General features: G+C 42.6%; 1 protein-coding gene across 2 annotated transcripts in view; it reads right to left on the bottom strand.

The window, feature by feature from the left end:
• Positions 1-19,320, bottom strand: part of meis1b (Meis homeobox 1 b) — a 63,323-nt gene that overhangs the window by 33,297 nt on the left and 10,706 nt on the right. For both annotated transcript variants that reach the window (XM_073834258.1, XM_073834259.1), the window contains exon 7: positions 14,120-14,231. In XM_073834258.1, coding sequence (XP_073690359.1) covers positions 14,120-14,231 — 112 coding nt within the window. The remainder of the gene's footprint in view (positions 1-14,119; positions 14,232-19,320) is intronic.

Raw genomic sequence — 19,320 nt, 5'->3', positions numbered from 1 at the left:
AGAGCTGCATTTTAATAACAATGCTGCATGGGTGCTTGCAGCAACCTGTGGGTGCTCGATAAGGCTTTATAATGGGCAGTTCAACATACCAGAGCAGAAGAGATGGCTTACGTCGCCTTTTCAGCTTCGTGTTGCCGGTTTGCTTGCGTACGCTGAGGTTTTTTTATTCAGATCCCCAATTATTGTACGCATTCTCCCTCAATGAGAGCCCAAACACACCACTGAGACGACTCCTGATAATTGTTATTATGAGCCCACGATTCAGATAATAAACCATAAAAGAAACACGAGCGAGGCAAACAACCGCACACTGCAAGGGTTTCAATAGCGGAGGCACAGGGATGGAGAGAGTAACTTATTGATTACGTATAAAGCACTTCCAAAAGCCCCAGTGCTATTCATACAGAGAGATTATGGTGGGTTAACTCTTTCTCTCGCTGTAGCTTTCAGTCAGCGACATAAGGCACCTGTATCATTGATAATTAATGGAAATGTCTGCAGTAATCCGGTTGGAGATAATTTTTTTTTTCCCAGCTCCATGCATCAATAGAATAATCAAGGGTCTAAAAGAGTCTTTGCTCCCCATTACCTCAGGCAAAAGAATTCCTGAAAGCATGCCTTGCGGGCACCTGAATTATATACGCCATTAGGAGAGCGAAGGCTTTCTACATTCCATATAAAACACTCTGCCAGCCCTCTCCGCCTAGGAGAGAAGCCCCAGAAAAGACTGAGACTTTTTAAGTGAAGACTTATGTAGATACAATGGCTTTGCCTTTTACACAAGGGCACTTTCCCTCAGTCAGTCACTTACTGAGAAACTGACCAGAGCCGAATCGCCCTCCCCCAACACACACAGACATGAGAACAAAAAAGAAGAAAAATTATATAAGACGTCAAAGGCGAGTTTCGATTACATCATTAACTGATGCCAAAAACAGCCCTGGCTTAGAGAGCAGTTTGTCTTCCGACTGTTTTTAGGCAAATAGAACTTCCCAGCTCCCATCTGGGAAGGCAGTGGCACCGCTGGTTTGTAATCTAAGACACCATTTTCATTAGAAGCAAATGCTCCAAATCCGGTGTAAAGACTAGTTCGTGTTCAGCAAAGCCTAAAATAATAAACTCAGGGCTTGTCCCATGTGAGTTAGCAAAACAGAAGCAAACACTGGATATCAGGTCAGACGGAGGAAGAAGGAAGGAGGGGTGCAACAAAAGAGTAAAAGAGGGCAGGGGGCGTTTGAGTGATGTCTGAGGTAACTCTGTTGCGTGTGTGCTCTCTTGAGCTTTTGTCTTCCGCCTCTTTTAGCCATTTTGAACTATTTAACCTCGCTTCCCCAATATTTTTCCTTAAAAACTGACCTCTGATGGCCTAGACCTTCAAGGCAAACGAGGGGGAGAGAAACGAAAGCTGTCAATTTTATTGGGTTTCCATTTTTGACGCAATTTGATACCATTTTAACTCAAAACTCATTTCACCTCTTATTTAGCATAGCATTGTAAGCAAATGGCAGTATCTATACAGTTATGGAAATACAGAATATTAAATATTCAAATATACGCAATTAAAAAAGATGTTGTGACTTTTATGTTGTAATGATTTTAGCTGTTTAGCTAACTTTTGTTAAAATTTTCCTCATTTCAAAGTCATACATGTGAAATGATTTACAAGAAGAGAGCATTTCTGATTGGCTAAAAACCTGTCTCCCCCCTGATTTTTCACCATTTATAGAGTGGATGTCACATGGATGTAGGTTTTTTTTTTGGGACACCTATTTGGGGTTGTCAGGAAGTACGATGTCATTATCACTGTCAGTTGTATTGGTATTTCCATCTTAGATGCAATTTGATACCTTATTCGTCTCAGGCTAATTTTGCATCTATTTTAGCACTGGAGTGTAGGCACAGGCGTATGGCAGTGTCTATACGGCACTGTTGTGTCAAAATGTCAGCCCGTTGCCGAGCTTCTGCACTCATCCCGCGCCAAATAAGACGAATGATGGTGGCGAGACTGAAAAGGTGGAAATAATCATAAAAATGATGCTAGTCCATAAACAAGCTCACAGCCTCATTAGTCCAGCAGCAGGCTCCACTGGCAGATTTATGCGCCTTTTCGCTGATGCCATGAGGAAATGCCACAGGCGAACTTTGGCCAACTGCTAATGGGTTATGACAGCGTCTTAGCAACTACTGCAGGGAGGGGGGACGCTCGGTCCGGTTCGCCACTGACAGAGAGGAAAATGTCATCTCATCTGGCCATGTGTGGTAGAGTCTATGCAGCAATTAGAGAGCAGGCCAGTGACTGGAGCAGGCCAGAGGCTGAGGAGGATGCCCCGCGGCTAACCAGGGAGAGAATTTTTTATGACCCCCTCGTACACGCGCACACACATCCACGCATGAGATCAGCCTGTGACGCTCTAGCTGCCTGGCTGCTGCTGCTAAAATCAGGTTAGCTTCCCAACATGCCTTTGTCAGCCAGCCTTTCTGTTTGGCTCATCCGCTCCATCTCCATACCTGTCTCCTGCTCTCTCGATCTCTCCAGCCGTCTCTCTCTCTATCTCCACCACTCTCTCTTACTTACTCAAGGCGCTTTCTGACATTATCAGAAAGATGTGGGCTAATCTGTTATGATCTGATTACTCAAGAAGGACACTACCTGTTCCTCTTGCTTTGTGCGTCCAAAACTCCAAAGTGTCAGCCATTTTTCTGCTGCTTTACAAATTAGCAGAGTGGCACTTCCGATCCATCAAGCACATTTACGTGTCACTATGTCAAGCGTTGATTTATGCTAGAAAGACATTGATGTGACGTTTTTGAGAAGGAGATCTACCACCTCTGCTGTAAAAATCAGTTTAAGCTGGTTGTGATCCCAAAGTGATCCCAGCCAAGGAAGAAGGGTCTTATCTAGCAAAATGATTGATTATTTAAAAAAAAAAAAAAAAGATTCCGGTTCAAGAAAATTAGGGTAGGTCAAAAAAATCCCATCTCATTTTCTCCTCCAACTTCAAAATCATCCTACATCGCTGCAGAAATACTGACCCAGTGTTTAGTGAGCAGCCAAAGAAGATCAAACGTCCTTTACAAAAAAAAAAAAAAAAAAAAGTCAAACAGTGATGTAGGATGATTTTGGTATCATTTAGAGCCCTTTGAAGCTCCACTGAAACTGCATTTTGACAGTTCAAACTCTGGGCACCATAGAAGTCCACTATATGGAGGAAAATCATATTGTTTACCTAAAAAAAAACTGAATTTCTTTATGACTGAAGAAAGAAGGACATGAACATCTTGGATGGCAAAGGGTAAACTACTTTTTTTGTTCTGGAAGTTACCCTGAGTTTGTGTGGAGCAGCATTTACTGTGAACCATTAAAGTGCTGCGCTTTACTCTGAAACACGCAGTATATCAGATTATATATATATTGATATAATTACAATGCAGTCTCTGACGATAAAACGACGGTGACTCTAGAAATGCATCAGAATGCATCGCAATTCTTTCTCGAATTGATTCTGAACTTAGTTTTTAAACTAAGACGTGCTTAATTGTAGGTCCTGGTTATAAGTCAGGCTGTCATAGCTCATGCAGTACAGCTTCTTGCCCAATTTTAAGAAGTGTTTTGACAAAAATTTATTAGCCATGGACTGATGGATGGGGCCAAGCTGTGGAAACAGATTTACACCACATTTGGTCCATGGATGATTTCTAGAGCACCTCTGGCCTCTCCCTGCGGAGAGAGTCAGGCGACCTGTGCTGCTCTCTCACTCTCCCTTAGCATTTGAACACACTCTCCTATGACTGTACTACAGCTTTCCTGGTCCTGCAAAACCTCAGCCTTAAGGGCCCGCCATCCGCCTTCTTTTCACTATGCGCACATTCACACACGTTCACACACTCTTCATTCAAACACACACACAGAGAGAGTTGCATATAAAGAGAGTGGGCGAATGGGAAGAGGGGAGGGTCGGGAAAGAAAAGATAAAGCCGGGTTCATTGTATTCAGGCCATTCACATGGTTAGAATGGACCAGGCAGCGGGGGTTCCCTTTGCATGGGTCACAAGCGCCTCCCACCTCAAAAATATTCTGAACATGCAGGAATTCCTGCGGTATGATTCCCAACAAGAGACACTCAGATTAGCAGTGAGCTTGCCGTGCACGCTTGCCCCACCATACATTTTCTGTTCCTAAAATACATACAAACATTAGTAGCGGTCTGCTGACTGCAATCAGTTGCTCCTCTAGCAAAATGGCCTGAGCTCTTCTAGTTTCAGACTTGGAAGGATAAATATAAAGGAAAGTGGAGGGTTTAATGAGATGCAACATGGTGGCAATGTGGCAGATCTTTAGTTATGTTGACACTTGATTGCTTGTGTCTTGTGATATCTCCATGCACAGCTGTGTATATTTGTGTATTTTTGCTGAACTTGCTAAGATAAATACTTTTTTGATTTATAATTATGGCGATAAAAAAAAAAAAAAAAATTGCTCAGTAAATACTAATCTGCGGAGAGTCATAATTACAATCCGTAATTACCCGGGATTCATTTTAAATAATGACAGTAAATAATGACAGTTTTAAATAACTGCAGGCATCTTAAATAATGACAGTGCTCTTTTCCCTTTTGTCTTACACATATGATGACAATGACAGATCTGTAATTCATAATTTGGAGGGAAAAAAGAGCGTAATTACAAGTCTTTCAGCCGTACCTCGTGTGTCTCTGTCATCGCCTCGCAGCGGGGCTAACGGAGAGGGTAATAAGTGCATAATGTGCTTCATATTCAGTGTTATAATGCTTCTAATTAAACAGAGTCACCCGCGTGAGTCCTAGCTGAGAGCTCCTCATGCATATTCCCAGGTCTCGGGGATCAGGCCGCTGACATACCCACAGGTGATGGCAAAAATGTCATTGCAAATGTTACGGCTCTCTTTCGTCCGTGTCTGTATAGGGGTCACTTCCACTGAAGCCCCCGACACGTTGGAAAGCGTACTGAGGCCCAGGGGCACAAACACAGCATTAAACTGAGGTCTCTCTCACTCTCTCCCCTACCCTCCCCTCCTCCTCTTTTCATTCTTCCTCCGGTTTGTGTGTCGAGGGGGGAAAACGGTCAAATGAAAGTGTAGGTCCCTGAGTTTACCCTTTCATGTCAAGCACTTTTACTGTGTAACTATTGATTTTTCTCCTTTTGTAATTTTTTTTTAATCTGAAGATATAAGGCGGGCAGAAAAGGCAGGCTGGTGAGGTTCAAACGGGAACACTTTAAGAGTCCTCTGATTCCACTGAGGCAATACACACACACACTCACAAAGAGTATACATACTCTATTCTCCCTCTCTCTCCCTCTCTCTCAGACAGCTTTTGACACCTTCTCCAGGGCCAGCTTTGTTCGATATCCAGGCAGACCGGATGGCTGAGAGGAAAGTGTTTTTTAAAAAAGGAACATGGCTCGCAACAAAAGCTAAGAGCCTTCGCTGGCTCGCAACAACAGCACTACTGCAGCAATCTGCCCGGAATTCGACTCATCTGAACGCTTTTAAACCTCTCATCATCTACTCTAGGTGAATCTGAAACAATACACACACACAGCCAAATAAAGACATGACACCCATCCTTTGACGCTGAAATATGAATTCAATTGAGCGTATCAACTTCTCAATATTGGTAACAGACAGGGGCCTGGAGACAAACTGTTTTGTATTGTTCCTTTGTGTTTTTTGGTATATTTTGGTAATGAGCGAAACGGAACGAGAGCCGTGTGGTTAACTGCGGCGGTCTTCATTATTGGCTTCTGGCAGATAATTTTCCACATGGCAGCTATCTAAATGACACAGGCTGAGATAAGTGCTCTAATGCACAGGGATTTTCCCCAACTACAGCGTATCGCCATCCATTGGGCTGTAGTACAGTAGATAATGTGAGGGTATTTCACTTCTAATAATAGCCTGCTTGGCTTCCCCTGCGTTTGTTAAATGTAGTTAACATTGAGAGTGAATTGTATGGCCGAATTACACACAATGAGCCCAGCTTGTAAAGAAAAGGGCGGCACTGTTATTACTGAAAATACGGAGGAAAAAAATTAAGTCATCCAAGTGAACTGTAACATCAAATGGCTTTTCTATCTTTGATAGGCTGCTCTTCATTCAGATGATGTCTGAACATACCGCAGTTTAACGAAGACCTCCGATTCACCCGAGGAGTTTATAAAAGCTGGAAAAAGCTAACAGTTAGCACTGCTATTCATATAAATTGCATCTGCTTGCCTAGGATTTTTTTGAGGCAGTCAACTAAGACATAAACGCCTTGTGACTAATCATTCCAGAGCCGCAGGAAAATTACATCCTGACACGCTGAAAACAGATCGACTACAAGACACTTTCAAGCCTTTTGCTAGTCACTTCTCTATAGCTGTGCCGAATACAGTCAGAATACATAGTCTATTTTGATTGCCTCTTAGTAGAGAAATAGTGTAGTTACAGCATCCACAAGCAGGGGTTAATGGACTCATGCTGACAGCCAAACCTTGACCCCTTGGTTATGAGTAGTGGTTAAGAACAAAGACATAGGAAAAATACAGACACAGGAAAAAAGTCATTCGAGGATGAACTGCAACATCAGGGGGCATTTCCGTCTTTCATATGCTGTCCTTCATTCAAAGTCGCAAATCTATTATGCCTATACATGCTGCAGTCTAACGAAGGCCTTAATTTCACCCCTGTCAGATGAGCTGAGGCCGCAGGAAGTAGAGCAGAGGGAATGTGGGGGAATTGTAGTTCTATCAGCTTGGGGTGAACTAGGGAGATAAGGCTCAGGGCTGGAAGTGACGGAAACAGAGCTGGGCTGAACGTCTGCTTCCTGACAGCAACAGAGCAGGGGCGGCTGGATGTGGGCGATACCATTACATCTCGGCTGTGCAGTCCTCTATTGAGACCACAAAACACAAACACACACGCACGCACTTACACATATATCCACAAAGAGCAGGAACAATTCTTGTGACTTTTTTGGCCATTTTTTGGGTTATCAGCCTGTGAATCTTTCTGGTTCCTGCCATTCTTTGACTCATTCGGGCTCCCAGGGCATGGCTGGTGATCAGGTTACCACTCGCCAAAAAAAAGTGCACGCATGCTCGCACACACATGCATTCACTCTCTCTCAAGCACACATTAAGGCAAACACACCCTCTCTCCATACACATACACACCCTCTAAAAGCATACACACTTTTGTTTGTTTGTTATCTCTCTTTCACTCCTTAAATCTTAAAAAAACGCTCGAGGAGGTCTTTATCTTTCCCCCTAAATCCCTTCAGCAGGTATCCATGTCAAAAGACCAGGGCTGGGCTCTAGGAGAGGATTGTTTAGTAAGGGTCAGTCCTGGGTCAAGCTTTCGGCCTGTTGTTAACACAGCCCTCCCCCTGGTGCTTTTTGCACCGGTCTCCATCTGCGCACACCTTCGTCCACCACCACTCCAAAACTCCAACACCCCAGCAAATAATCCCTCTCTGTGAGAAGTCTCTGGTGACAAATACAAAGGTCAAATAGCTTTAGCACACAGTGCAAGGGAAGCCAAATTCCCCAAATATGGAGCTTTGGTGGTGTTTGCTCACATGAAATTGGCTTTCTGGGGTTTCTCCAAACAGGCCTGGCAAATTCCTTCGTTCTTTGTTAGGCTTCATGCATTAGAGGTCTTTGTGAGTGAGACTCTGACGTGTCCAAATTTAATTATAGTGGCATATAAAAATAGTTATTTACATGTCAGGGAAAACAGTAATGGACATACCAAAAGCTCCGGAAGAGTAAATAAATGTGAAGAGGATGACATATGGAAGAAAAAAACGAACTATCAGAGCGTACAATTCGGTCTATCTGTAAAATTTGACCTTCTACCAAGCATCTCCTCATCCTATCTCTTCTGGACAGCTCACATGTCTTTGTAACAGTCCCAGGACCTCACACGCACAGACCCAGTCACTATCGGCAGGAAAATATTCCTCACGCAGTATTATCGGTAGGGCAGCATATGGCAAACTAGCAGCAGGCTACTCATCCTCATCCTCTTTGGAGGCTAAAATTAGCACAATACTGTTTGTGGCTTTAAGCTGGACTCGAACCCACTGTGATACCGCTAATAAAAAGACTGGCCTCCTGCTTAGAGAAAGAATGTACATCCCTACAGATCACGGGAGGATTATCCTGCTGGGATAATGTTTTTTCCTGCCATGGCTGCAGAAAGATTTATATTTTTAATCTAATTTTATTTGGAAACAATCTATCAGGCGCTCATCATGGTGGACTAGAATAGCTCCTGCAGGTCAGTGGGGATATTGTAGAAGAGAATCGTCAACAAGAGACGTCTTTTTGGCAGAGGATAACCCCAAAAAGAGATTGCTAATCTCTTTATCATAGCCCTAAATAAACTAAGGTGAGTGCATGTGACACAGCCACACAAGAGCACCTGATTAATGAACAAAGAGTTAAACCCTGTTTGTTTACTGTCACTCACTGTTCTTCAACCCCCTTTCCAACATCCCCTCCATCCCTCCCTTCTTTTCCCTTCCTCTTCAGCTCCCTCCTTGGCCTTCCTGCCCTCTCTATCCGGCGAGCCAAACAGTGATAGCATATCTCTTTGGGTGATATCAGCTCTTTCCTGAAAAGTTGGATGTGTGCATATCTGATGGACGCCTGGTGGGTGCACACTGCTCCTCCCAAGTCGTGCTGAGTAATGTTCACTCAGGTCTTCTACAGCAGACCTAATGCGTTGTGACACGTCAGTGATGAGCTGTGCTGATTTCTGTCAAATTCACATGAACCTCTCCAGCACAGATCAGATGACGAGCCACTGAATGGGGATTTTTCAAATGGAGCAAAGGGGTTTCCCAGCTATTGGGAGCAGATCAGGAAAGGCAGAATAAATTGTGGAACATAACGTGACCCCTCTTAACAGTGACCCTGCATCTGACAAATCAACAACGAATGAAGTAGACATCTAGAGTATTTATTAGAAAAACTCTTTTTACTAGCCAAGTTCTGCAGTTGCTCTCAACAGTAATGTTTCTAACCAGAACATCTAATGAAGAAAGAAAAGAGATGAAAGAATTTCAAGTTTGAGAATATACAAGCAGATGAGCGATGATGACAGTGAGTGGCTGTGAAGGTAATATTTAGCAAACACCAAAAATCTGGTTTTGGCAAGAAAAAAAGATTGGTTTAGAAGGACTTCCTGTACACATGGAGACAGATGCAAAGTGTCTACATCATTAACACACCACAATTATAGCATTTGATCTAAATTTAACATCTGCTTCCCACTTAAAGTGAACATCACATAGCAAATGAGTCCAACCCAAAACTCCCTCTCCCTGGGGCTAAACATCCTTAAAGGTGAAGAGTGTCATTTCTGCACTACTAGTGGTACCATAGAGAATTGCAAAAATGATGACATGTTTCAAACACTTATGTCCTCCATTGTTAGAATTAGCAAGCAATCCCACCCCACAACATAGGCTGAGACAGTCTGGGCTTGTTTTATTTTAACAATTGCAATTCTTATAGGTGCCACTAGAGGCACAAAGATTACACACTTCAACCTTAACAGATGCAACATTGTCACATTAAACCAAACTCTTACATTAAAGAATGTGGCTAGAGGAAGAGAAAGATGTCAGCAGTGCTATAGCCAGAGTTCACATGATCGTGGGTGGGGGGAGAAGAGAAGTACTTCAGCAGTAGTTAAATCCCAGAGCAAACAGAAGAGCAAACAAAACAGTGACACTTTATCATACCAGCTTTATGAGTATTATCTGCCCAGAGACAAGGTGCTCAATCAGGCTATGAAAGCTAGTTAAAGGCAATGATTAGGAAAGCAGAAGAAACAGCTGATATATGGGGAATGGAGGGGGGGGCAGGTTGTTTGCTTGCACTTTCTCACTTTTCACTCTCCTTTTCCCACATGACACAGGACATCAGCCTAATCCCAAAGGCAAACTGCCCCTTGGTGTGGGAACCAGTGGCATTTCCCCTTTTTTCACCATGGGACCGCTGTGCGTACACACGGTCTTATCAGGATCGGGGCCATAAAACCATTGGCGCTGATCGTTTTAGGAGAAACAAGTGGTAGCTTGTTGGTTGTGCCATCACTACTGAGATTCAGTGGGGTCATAAACAAGCCAGCGGTTCGGATTCCCCTAGGTTCCCCATGCTGCATCCTTCCCTTAGGTAACCTAACAAAACTACCGAGGACATGGCCCCATTCGTGCCCCTCACTGACACCGGCTGGCATCTCCTTGACTTTGGATAAATTTAGCCATTTGCAGGCACAATGTGAAATTCATGAGAGCATCATGCAAAGGGGCTTGGATGAGAGAACATGATGAGACTGCTCTTTGATTTCATACTTCCTGTCAAGCACATGCATTTCCAAACGCTTACTTACACTTACTGGAATTGGCACCTTGCTCTCTTTCCTGTGATCCCTTGCTTTCTCTATGCCTTTCTTGCTTCTCTGCTCCTTCTGTGGGTGTGTGTGTGTTATGTGATGTGTGATGTGAATGAGAGAGAAAAACAGCAGGGGCTGCTCGGGCCGCCCGGTGCCGCTCTTAGATCCCTGCACTATAAAAACCGCACACCTTTTATCAGCCATTATGCCTCTGATTTAACCAGATTACTCCACCAACGTGCTGCCACTGATACACGGGGTGCGCAGAGAGCATTCAGCCTCCCCCTCCTGTGTGCAGCACTTTTGCATGCACAGAGGAGAATCTAGTGAGGCAGGAACAACCACTGGCTGACTACACCTGAATGACAACATAGAGCTCCTACTGCTCTTTGAAGCACGACACTCACACACACCAGGCACGATTAAAGCGAAAAAAACAAAGTCAAAGAGTGAGGGCATCCAGACAGCGAGCGAACGGAGAGGCGTCCTCTTAACAGCTCAAAGTGACTGAGCTAAACAAAGCCAGGACCCTGCTGTAAAATCAAAAAGGAAAGTGATCAGCATTGTAGTGCACTCAGCAATTGAGGAGAGCACTGAAAATAGCGCATGAGAAATGCAAAGGCACGCAGGCGGCACTCAGAGACGGAAAGAAAGCGCGAGAGAGAAAGGGGCTGGGTTCTTCCAGTCTGCTGGACAATTGTTGCAATTAACGGGTGACTTTGACAAACACATGAGGCGGGGGCTCGCGGGGTGGATCTAGGCTCCGAGGTTCGTTGGCATCCTGTCAGAGGCCGTGTCTGCTGGTCAGTCTCCGATGCCAGCCAATCGCAGATCAGAAATGGTGGCCGTGAGCCAATGAGAGCTCTCGCGCAGACTGACCTTCACACAGGCCGGTAGCAAACTGACCATTAAGTCAATGATGACAACAGCACTCACCACAATCAATCTAACAAAATAATGATCAGTTTGATGCATGAAGTTTAGCCGCAGCTTTTCTCAACACAACTAACAGCACCAAACGAGTCCATGTAGCATTACAACAGAATACTTTGTGCAAGCACATTTCAAATTTTTCACGCATTTTTTACTGTACATTGAGCTGTTTACACCGCAGCTGAACGGTTGCATTCGTCAATAGTCATTCCTGACAAGTTTGGTCGAAGTAAATGAACTTCTTAACTTGCTTTGAGCACCTCACTGGCTCCCACAGTCTTACTGCAGTCCAGTTTTGGAGTCCATGGCTATGCATGTAAATTTATGCAGACAATAACAAGAGCCACACAGGAACTATTTGACTTGGCACACATGGGGCCTTTCGCAAATGGGTCCTGGTAATTGCTGATACATATCTGACTCCTGTAGTCATCACCTTGTTCCCAGACCCTTTGATGAGGCAGAGGAAACCCAAAGCCTTTCAAAACACTCAGCATGATCTCTGCGTATGTGAGAGCATGTCATTTTCCACGCGCCCTGCCCCTTTTTGGTAGAGGCTCATATCGCCTGTGTTCTCGCTGCTGCCCAAGGGTGTCTCTTTTAATCTGGGTGGGCGCTGGCCTTGCCAAGAGTCCAGAGTGAGCAATACTCAACAGTAATAATGATCCATAATAATGATTTGTTTTCTTTTTACCCACCGAGGGTGGACGCTCAGAAAAGATGGCTTCAAGATACAATTCAAGAAGATGTCCCCCGAGAGGGCGGCTGTTAAACAAAGGCGGGTGCATACGAGCATGCTACACTAATAAACGGGCTCTAATTAGAGATGGGCCGGGCTGAGTCTCTGCTGGACTCCGCTAAGAAAGTTTCTGTGAGCGCAGAGAGGGAGGAGTGGGCTTTATCCTCCCCCTTAAGGGGACACTCACACTTTGAAGGGTACAGAATCACGAACAAGGAAAAATGCTGTCCTCAGTCATACTGAGATGCTATTTAGGTGCGGTATGGAAAACATGGTGCGGATGGCAACCACTAGAACCATCAGCTTTGGTGCCAATCTCTACGTTGATGGGTTGCAGATGTTACTATGTTATGCATGTGGGTACAATGTTCCTATGCAGTTTGAAGGCTTAACCTTGTTTGTTATGATGCCGTTTCTGCATAGAAGCATAGTAGCAACCCAAAACTCTTTTTACAGTAGTTGTATAGATATTTGCAACATAGATAGCTTGTTATAAAGTGTAGGCATATGGAAAGAAGTGCAAAAAAAAAAGTCTGAGCGCGAGAGAGGAGACCATTCGGGGACATATTGGCACAAGTTTCTTGGCCAACAGCAGAATAATGGTCTTATTGGGATTATGAAGTCACTCCTTACAAAACATGCTAATACGGTTAGTAGCACTGCTTTACACAATCAGCAATTAACCCACATTAACATAATACCTCTGCTAAACCTCCACTGGCGTGAATAAGACTGAAGGGGCTTCACGCTGAACACACTCAGCATACGTCCAGGTTCATAGCTCAGCCTCTCTGCAGCCCTTCCCTCTAGTGTACGACACAACAAACACTCATCCAAAACACTGGGGTGAGGGAACGTAAGGGGAGGAAGGAGGGGTGAACATTAAAAGCCTGGCGATAATTGGAAGTATGTGAAAAATGACGTGTCACTTTGGTCAATAAAGAGCAAAGGTCAGCGCGAGCAGGAGCCCAAACTCGGCACAAAATGTGCTCATTAAGGCATCCAATCAGAGTGTGGCGAGCAACCGGGCCATTAGTCATTGGCCATCTGACCGACTAGGCCCGGCCGGCCTCTTTCTTATTGCTCTCCTTCTCTGTGGAGGGAGAAAACAGGCGCTGGTATATAAATCGTTGCTCAGTCATCTGGAACATAATGTGGTCCTTTCTGCTCTCATCCTGCTTTGCCTGCTGGCTGTGCAGCCCTCAAACTGCTGCCTTGACATCCCTTTCAATAATAAATGAAGTTGCTTTTTGCCTACAGTTTGTTTGAAACCCTCCTCCACCCTTTCATCCGGCACCTCCCACATCGCTTCTCATTGGCTGAACCACACAACTAGCCAATCACAGTGCCGAACAGCTGGTGACTCTGTTTATAGTTTGAATTTTGTTGACATGATGAAGTAAGTGAAGTTGGCTTTCATTAGCTTTCATGCCATTGAGAGAGAAATCCTACCAAGAAGTTTTTGGAGAATATATCTTTTCTCTTTGAAAGTTCCAGAGTTATGGTCTGGAATATAACAGAACGTTAAATAAAGCTCCATCACTGTAAAAGCTCTTTTGTTAGACTGTCATCACCAGCGGGTTTCTTCAGACACCCTGACAAGATGGGCCCAGAGGAAGGTTCATTAATGCAGTCTTATCACAACCAGCTGATGGACCTACGCCACACCACCGGCCAGCAACGGCCTAAACATCTGCTTTAACTCTCTCTTATGCTCTCTCTATACACACGCTTGGCTTCAGATGGTAGACTGGACACATCTGCATAGTCAGTGACATTACCATAGAGTACCTGACTCTGATTGGTTAATCGCCATATTTTCTACATAACTCTGCTAGATTCTCTCTTGTCACTTTGTGGTCTCTTACATAATAAAATAATAAACTAAAATCAATATGCTCTTTCATTTATTTAATTGGTAAGTAACCATGTAAGATGAAAGCCAAGGTCCTTTATTTTATGATAATGATAGGCTGCATTATCCCTTACATATGCATCAAACAACATCTCAGATCCTTACCTTGTTCGCTGCTGTTGTCGCCACTGTGTGATGTGTGTCCTCCGCTGGATGGTCCTGGTGTTCCCCCGGAGCGTGTAGAAGCTGTATCGTCATGGTCTCTGTTCCATGAAGTCTGTGCAGAAAGGGAGAGAGAGAAAGAGAGAGAGAATAAGGCACACAATCAGGCATTAGATCACAGAGAAACACACACAGGCTACAGTCCCATGCTACAAAGACAGCTGGCTTTATCAGATGTTCTTCATTTCATTGTTTTTCATCCTCTTTCCAGGCCCTACAACCTCACACGACAATTCATTCAGCACAGCTCAGAAGAGCGATGGACTAAACCCTTGTCACTGAGCATTTTGCACAATCGCTGATACATTTCTCCACAGAACAGAATGTAGCAAAAGCAAAAAACACACACTAAACTGTAAGCAAAAAAGGTTGTATTACCCAAGACAGGATATCCATAGTCCAGAAACGACAAATAAAATCAGTGAAAGAAAAGTTAGCGATAGCAGCTAAGATGTGTATGCCTGTCCACACACATGCACTAGCTAACTTGAGATCTCTGAATACAACAAGAGCCAGTCAGTCACCACTCTTATATCCCAGAGCGAGGGAGGGTATTTGTGTGTGCGTGTGTGCCTGCTTGCCGGTCGCTGGCCTAGCGAATCAAAATGAAATCAAATAAGAGCCATTCTCCTTGAAGTTGGGAAGAGGAGGAAGAAAAAAAGAGAGAGAAATCCTATTGACAATTAAGCTTAGGTGTATAATAGAGAGAAAGTGTCAGCTGTTGGGCGGATGGTATGTGGCAAATGGAGCAGACATGGGGATAAAGAGAAGTGGACGGAACAATGGCGAGCCGGGGCCTGCACACACTCAGCCCCATGCAGGCTCTACTTGTACTATAGAACAAAACAGATGTTGCCTCTTATCACTGGGTGCCTCCACAAAAGTAACATTAACTGTGGGAGGAAAATATGAGATGAAGGCCGCAGCATCTTTTCTGTTATAAAAAGACGCGTATCAGAGATGATAACTCTCAATAGCAGGCCTAGGAACTTTTTGTGTGCTTGTGTTTAAATTCAGGTTTTGAGGTGAATATTGACAGTTCCCAGAAATTAAGAATACATAAATGTGCACAGTTAAGAATACTGTATTCTTACGGTTAGCTGAAGGTATAATTGAAACAGACAACATATTAAATAAGCAAATGAGTAGAACTTTGGGAATGCTGGGCTTTCCATTTCTGTGGAAATCAGATTATAGCTTGCGCACAAACATGACTGTAAATATATATATAGAGATAAACATGAATACTCTTCTCTGTTATTTACATTTTACGTAAATAATACGTCTTTTTGCAAAGAATGAAATAAAACAGCATTTTATAGACTTGTCACGACTCTCCTAAAAACTTCAAGCATAGTAATGCCAGCCACTCTAGATATATATTTTTTAAATGTCCAGGGAAAAAAAAAAAATGGTGTATTCTGCAGCATACCAAAAGTATGCCGTAAGAGGTAATCTAGAACACATGCCCAGGGAGCAAACAGTTAAAACTGAAATTGCCAGTTTCTACAACCCTTTGTAAAAGAAAAAGAGAGAGAGGAAAAAAATGGAGGGAACTTGTTTATTCAGAGCTTTGTGGAAAAGAATGGTACAGCACCCTGGAGACCGAGAACCCCAGAGCCTCCACACGTAAAAGGATGTTTTTTTACGCACAACAAATCCCACTTGAAAATATAATTAGAACGAGAAAATAGCAAACTATTGCATTAACTGTAATTGAACAAAAGAGCAGCGGGGCTTGTGGGAGGCTGCCGCTCGGCCCCATGGGAATGGGGGAGGGTCTCGGCCGAGGGTGAGTGACATCTCCAGGGTGCACTCGAGTCTATTTATAACTGCCCCAACAATCTCGTCCACCACAGATCTAACAGCTAATTAATAAAAAATAAAAAAAATACCCAAAACGCAGAGCAGTCCACCAGCGAGCAGACACCCGGAGGAAACCGCACAGGCGCATAAGCGAAGGAGTAAATATGTGGGCCAAAATGAACAGCGGGTGGAGGCGGTGTGGATGCAGATGGTTACGGGAGAGATGAGTGCCGTGGCGGAGAGAATGCTGTCCTGCTGCACACAACAACACACTTGATATATTCACTGTCCCTCTAATGAGCTAGCTAGGATTTATTCAGTCATGTTTTTTTTTTTTTTTTGGTGGGGTGGCTTCGTCCCCTCCCCCTCCACATGTTTTCTCTTCCCTTGCTCCTTTTCTCTCTCCCTCCTTATGTCCTTCTCTCTCTCAAGTGCAGGATGTAGATTAATTCAATGCTTAATTGTTTAGTAAATTCAATTTTCCACATTCTATTCTGCATAGCTTTAGCTAAAGTTCTTAAATCTGCAGTGCGTAGCCCAGGGAGCAGCGTTTGTCATCTGTGCCTTTCCCTTTTTCTTTTTTTTTTTTTCATTACCATTTTCTTCCTCCACCACTTAATTCGCCATGAAAAGATTTTCCTTGCTGGAAATTCTGATTCTGCTATGATCGGTGAGGCATTCCAATTCATTGCATTTTCATTGTGTTGGGTCTTAGATGGAAGCTCTCTTTCTCTGCACATTATACACGCACTCATGCAAAGAATATTGGGCTTCCAATTCATTTATAATAATAAAGAAAAATGTTTCAGGTTACTGTAGACTTCACAGGGGAAAGAAAACTCATAGACAGTATATGTTTACAATTTCATGCCACAGTGAGTGCTCTCTCTCTCTCACTCCCTCTATATATTTTTTTTTTTTTTTTTTTAACACAGACCCACCAGTGTCACATTGTACTATTTTTGGTTCTGGCTTCATCTAGATAGCACAACAAAATGGACTGAGACACACACACACACACACACACACACACACACAGAGCGAGAAAGAGAGAGAGAGTTTTTATATGCCTCATCAAACAAGATTAGCAAGGACACTTGAACAAGCTCACTAAAATACTCAAGCTCTGCTGGGAAATACTTGGGAAGCACAAGATTCACACATGAACTTTGCCCAGTGGATTGCAACCAAAAACTAAATCTGTTCGGGACACTTGTTTATTTGTTTACTCTGGCTTGTTGATAAGGCTGAGATCCTCAATGTTGATAACAAACCACGTGGCTGTTGGTTCAACTTTGTGCAAAAAACATCAGGGCTTCTTAAATGAATGGATGTGGTAATGGCATGCACAGAAACAAAAAAGGGAGGGTGAATGCTAGAACAGTCCAATCCCCCAAACACCTCCTTTAACAAATCTTTCAAAGCAAAATGGAGCAAAATTGGGGAGAGGGGGAATAATTGCTGAAAAAAATCTGCTTGGTTTTGGTCTACAGAGAAAGCGAAATCTCTTAAAATGGCCTGTGGGTGAGATCTCGTTTAAAAACCAGTAGAGTCACCCTTAACGGCACCGTAGGATAATCACACATCTCCTTTAATTACAATAGCTTTCACAGCACTGGCTTAAAAACAATTCGTAGTGGGATCCTCAAGCTTAATTTCTTGAAATTACAAAGTTGAGCATTCTCTTAGACAAATTATGTAAACAAAAAATACAATAAAATCTAACTAACTTAAGCAGAAAGTTACACTTGCACACAAGCTACAGTATATGTTTATAAACATATATAGTATATATATTAGAAAATTTTTCAAAGAAATCTAATGAACTTAACTCAGTTGCGCTCTTTAAAAACAGCAGTTAACTCGATGCATAATGTCTGTTTTCAATTTAACTATTCGGAACAACCACAATTTGATATTCCCGTGCCACTTCTTCAAAGGGCGAAATAGTTACGTTTGCTCTTTATATCACTTGTTGAATCGTTGACAGCAGCCTGCATTTGTCCAGATAAAGAGAGAGGGATCTTGCCTTCTTATTACTTCAACAAAGACTATGATTATAGCAAAGTAATAATAATAGACATTGCCCAACTGGTGTACTATAAAGAAGCAAATAATCTACACTTAAAAAGACATTACTTTTCACAACAAAAACAGCCAAAATACTAATGAACTAATTATAACTAAAAACCGAGTGAATGAAAACAGATTTTGTTCTCTGAGTTCTCATCCAAAAAAGATGTTTTGTTGAGCACAAGTGATACATTCAACAGTGAGGATATAACAACGACTAAAAGAATCTCTAATGACAGGGAAACAGTGACATTATTTATGCAACTCTTTAAAACAGGCCTATATATTCTCATTCACTAAAAGCTGAGCTTTTCACAAAATCCTGCAAAATTATATTTTAGATCACAAATTATTAATCACACAAATGGCGTAACTTCTGGGTGGCCTTTATATGCAATACCTCAATAACATAGCTTACTCTGTAGTAACACCCTTAGTTTTTAAATTGGCCCTGAACAAAACAGCAAGGAAACGGCAAACAGGCAAACTATTCAGCATTTCAATTATTTCAACCCCTCTTCAGGCCGCATGGAATAATCTAAAGAGCCCTCGAGTACTGAAGTCTTAAGCACTGCAGAGGTTTTCATGGCGTTGAGTTCATTAGCAAATGGCAGTGCCTCTCTGCAATTAAAGACAACTGTGCAAACGCTGCAGCCCATGGAAATGCATTCAGACTCTTTGCTTTGCCTTCAGTGAGCGTCAGCACAGAGCAAATACGTCATAAACAAGTTACCATGAGCCAGCCAATTGGAAAACAAATTAGCCTGCTTTGCACTGAGGCACAAAAAGGCAATAAACATGCTGAAACAAAAGATAAAGTCATTACTCTGACGACACTAAATCTATGTGTTCGTAAATGCTGTATCAAAATAGAAATTACTTCTGCAACACAACACACTTTTTATATTCAAAAAATAATTGTAAAAAGTTACAAATACATATATTATAAGGGTGATTCTTCAATTAAAATAACTTTTCCCGCTAGATTGTTAAGAAAAGAAAATAATTTTCGTTTTAAAGTCTGAAGATTATGAGATAACTCATTTCTAATTTTTCATGGGTTTTTAGACTTTTTTAGCTTCTAAATAAAATCCTATAAGAAGTTTTAAATCAGGAAAATTATACTTTTACTATTCCTAAGAACTTAAACTATTTAACTACTATTAGTTAATTTATAATCTCAGTTAATTTTGTGTATTTTGACACAGAGTCACTGTTAATGATACTGTCATTAAACTACAAAAGCATTTTAGAGATTTAAGACA

This window comes from Garra rufa, chromosome 2 (genome assembly GCF_049309525.1).
Source record: "Garra rufa chromosome 2, GarRuf1.0, whole genome shotgun sequence".
NCBI classification, from domain to species: Eukaryota; Metazoa; Chordata; class Actinopteri; order Cypriniformes; family Cyprinidae; genus Garra; species Garra rufa.
Note: the sequence above shows the minus strand (reverse complement) of the source record. Positions and strands in the feature narration are given on the sequence as shown.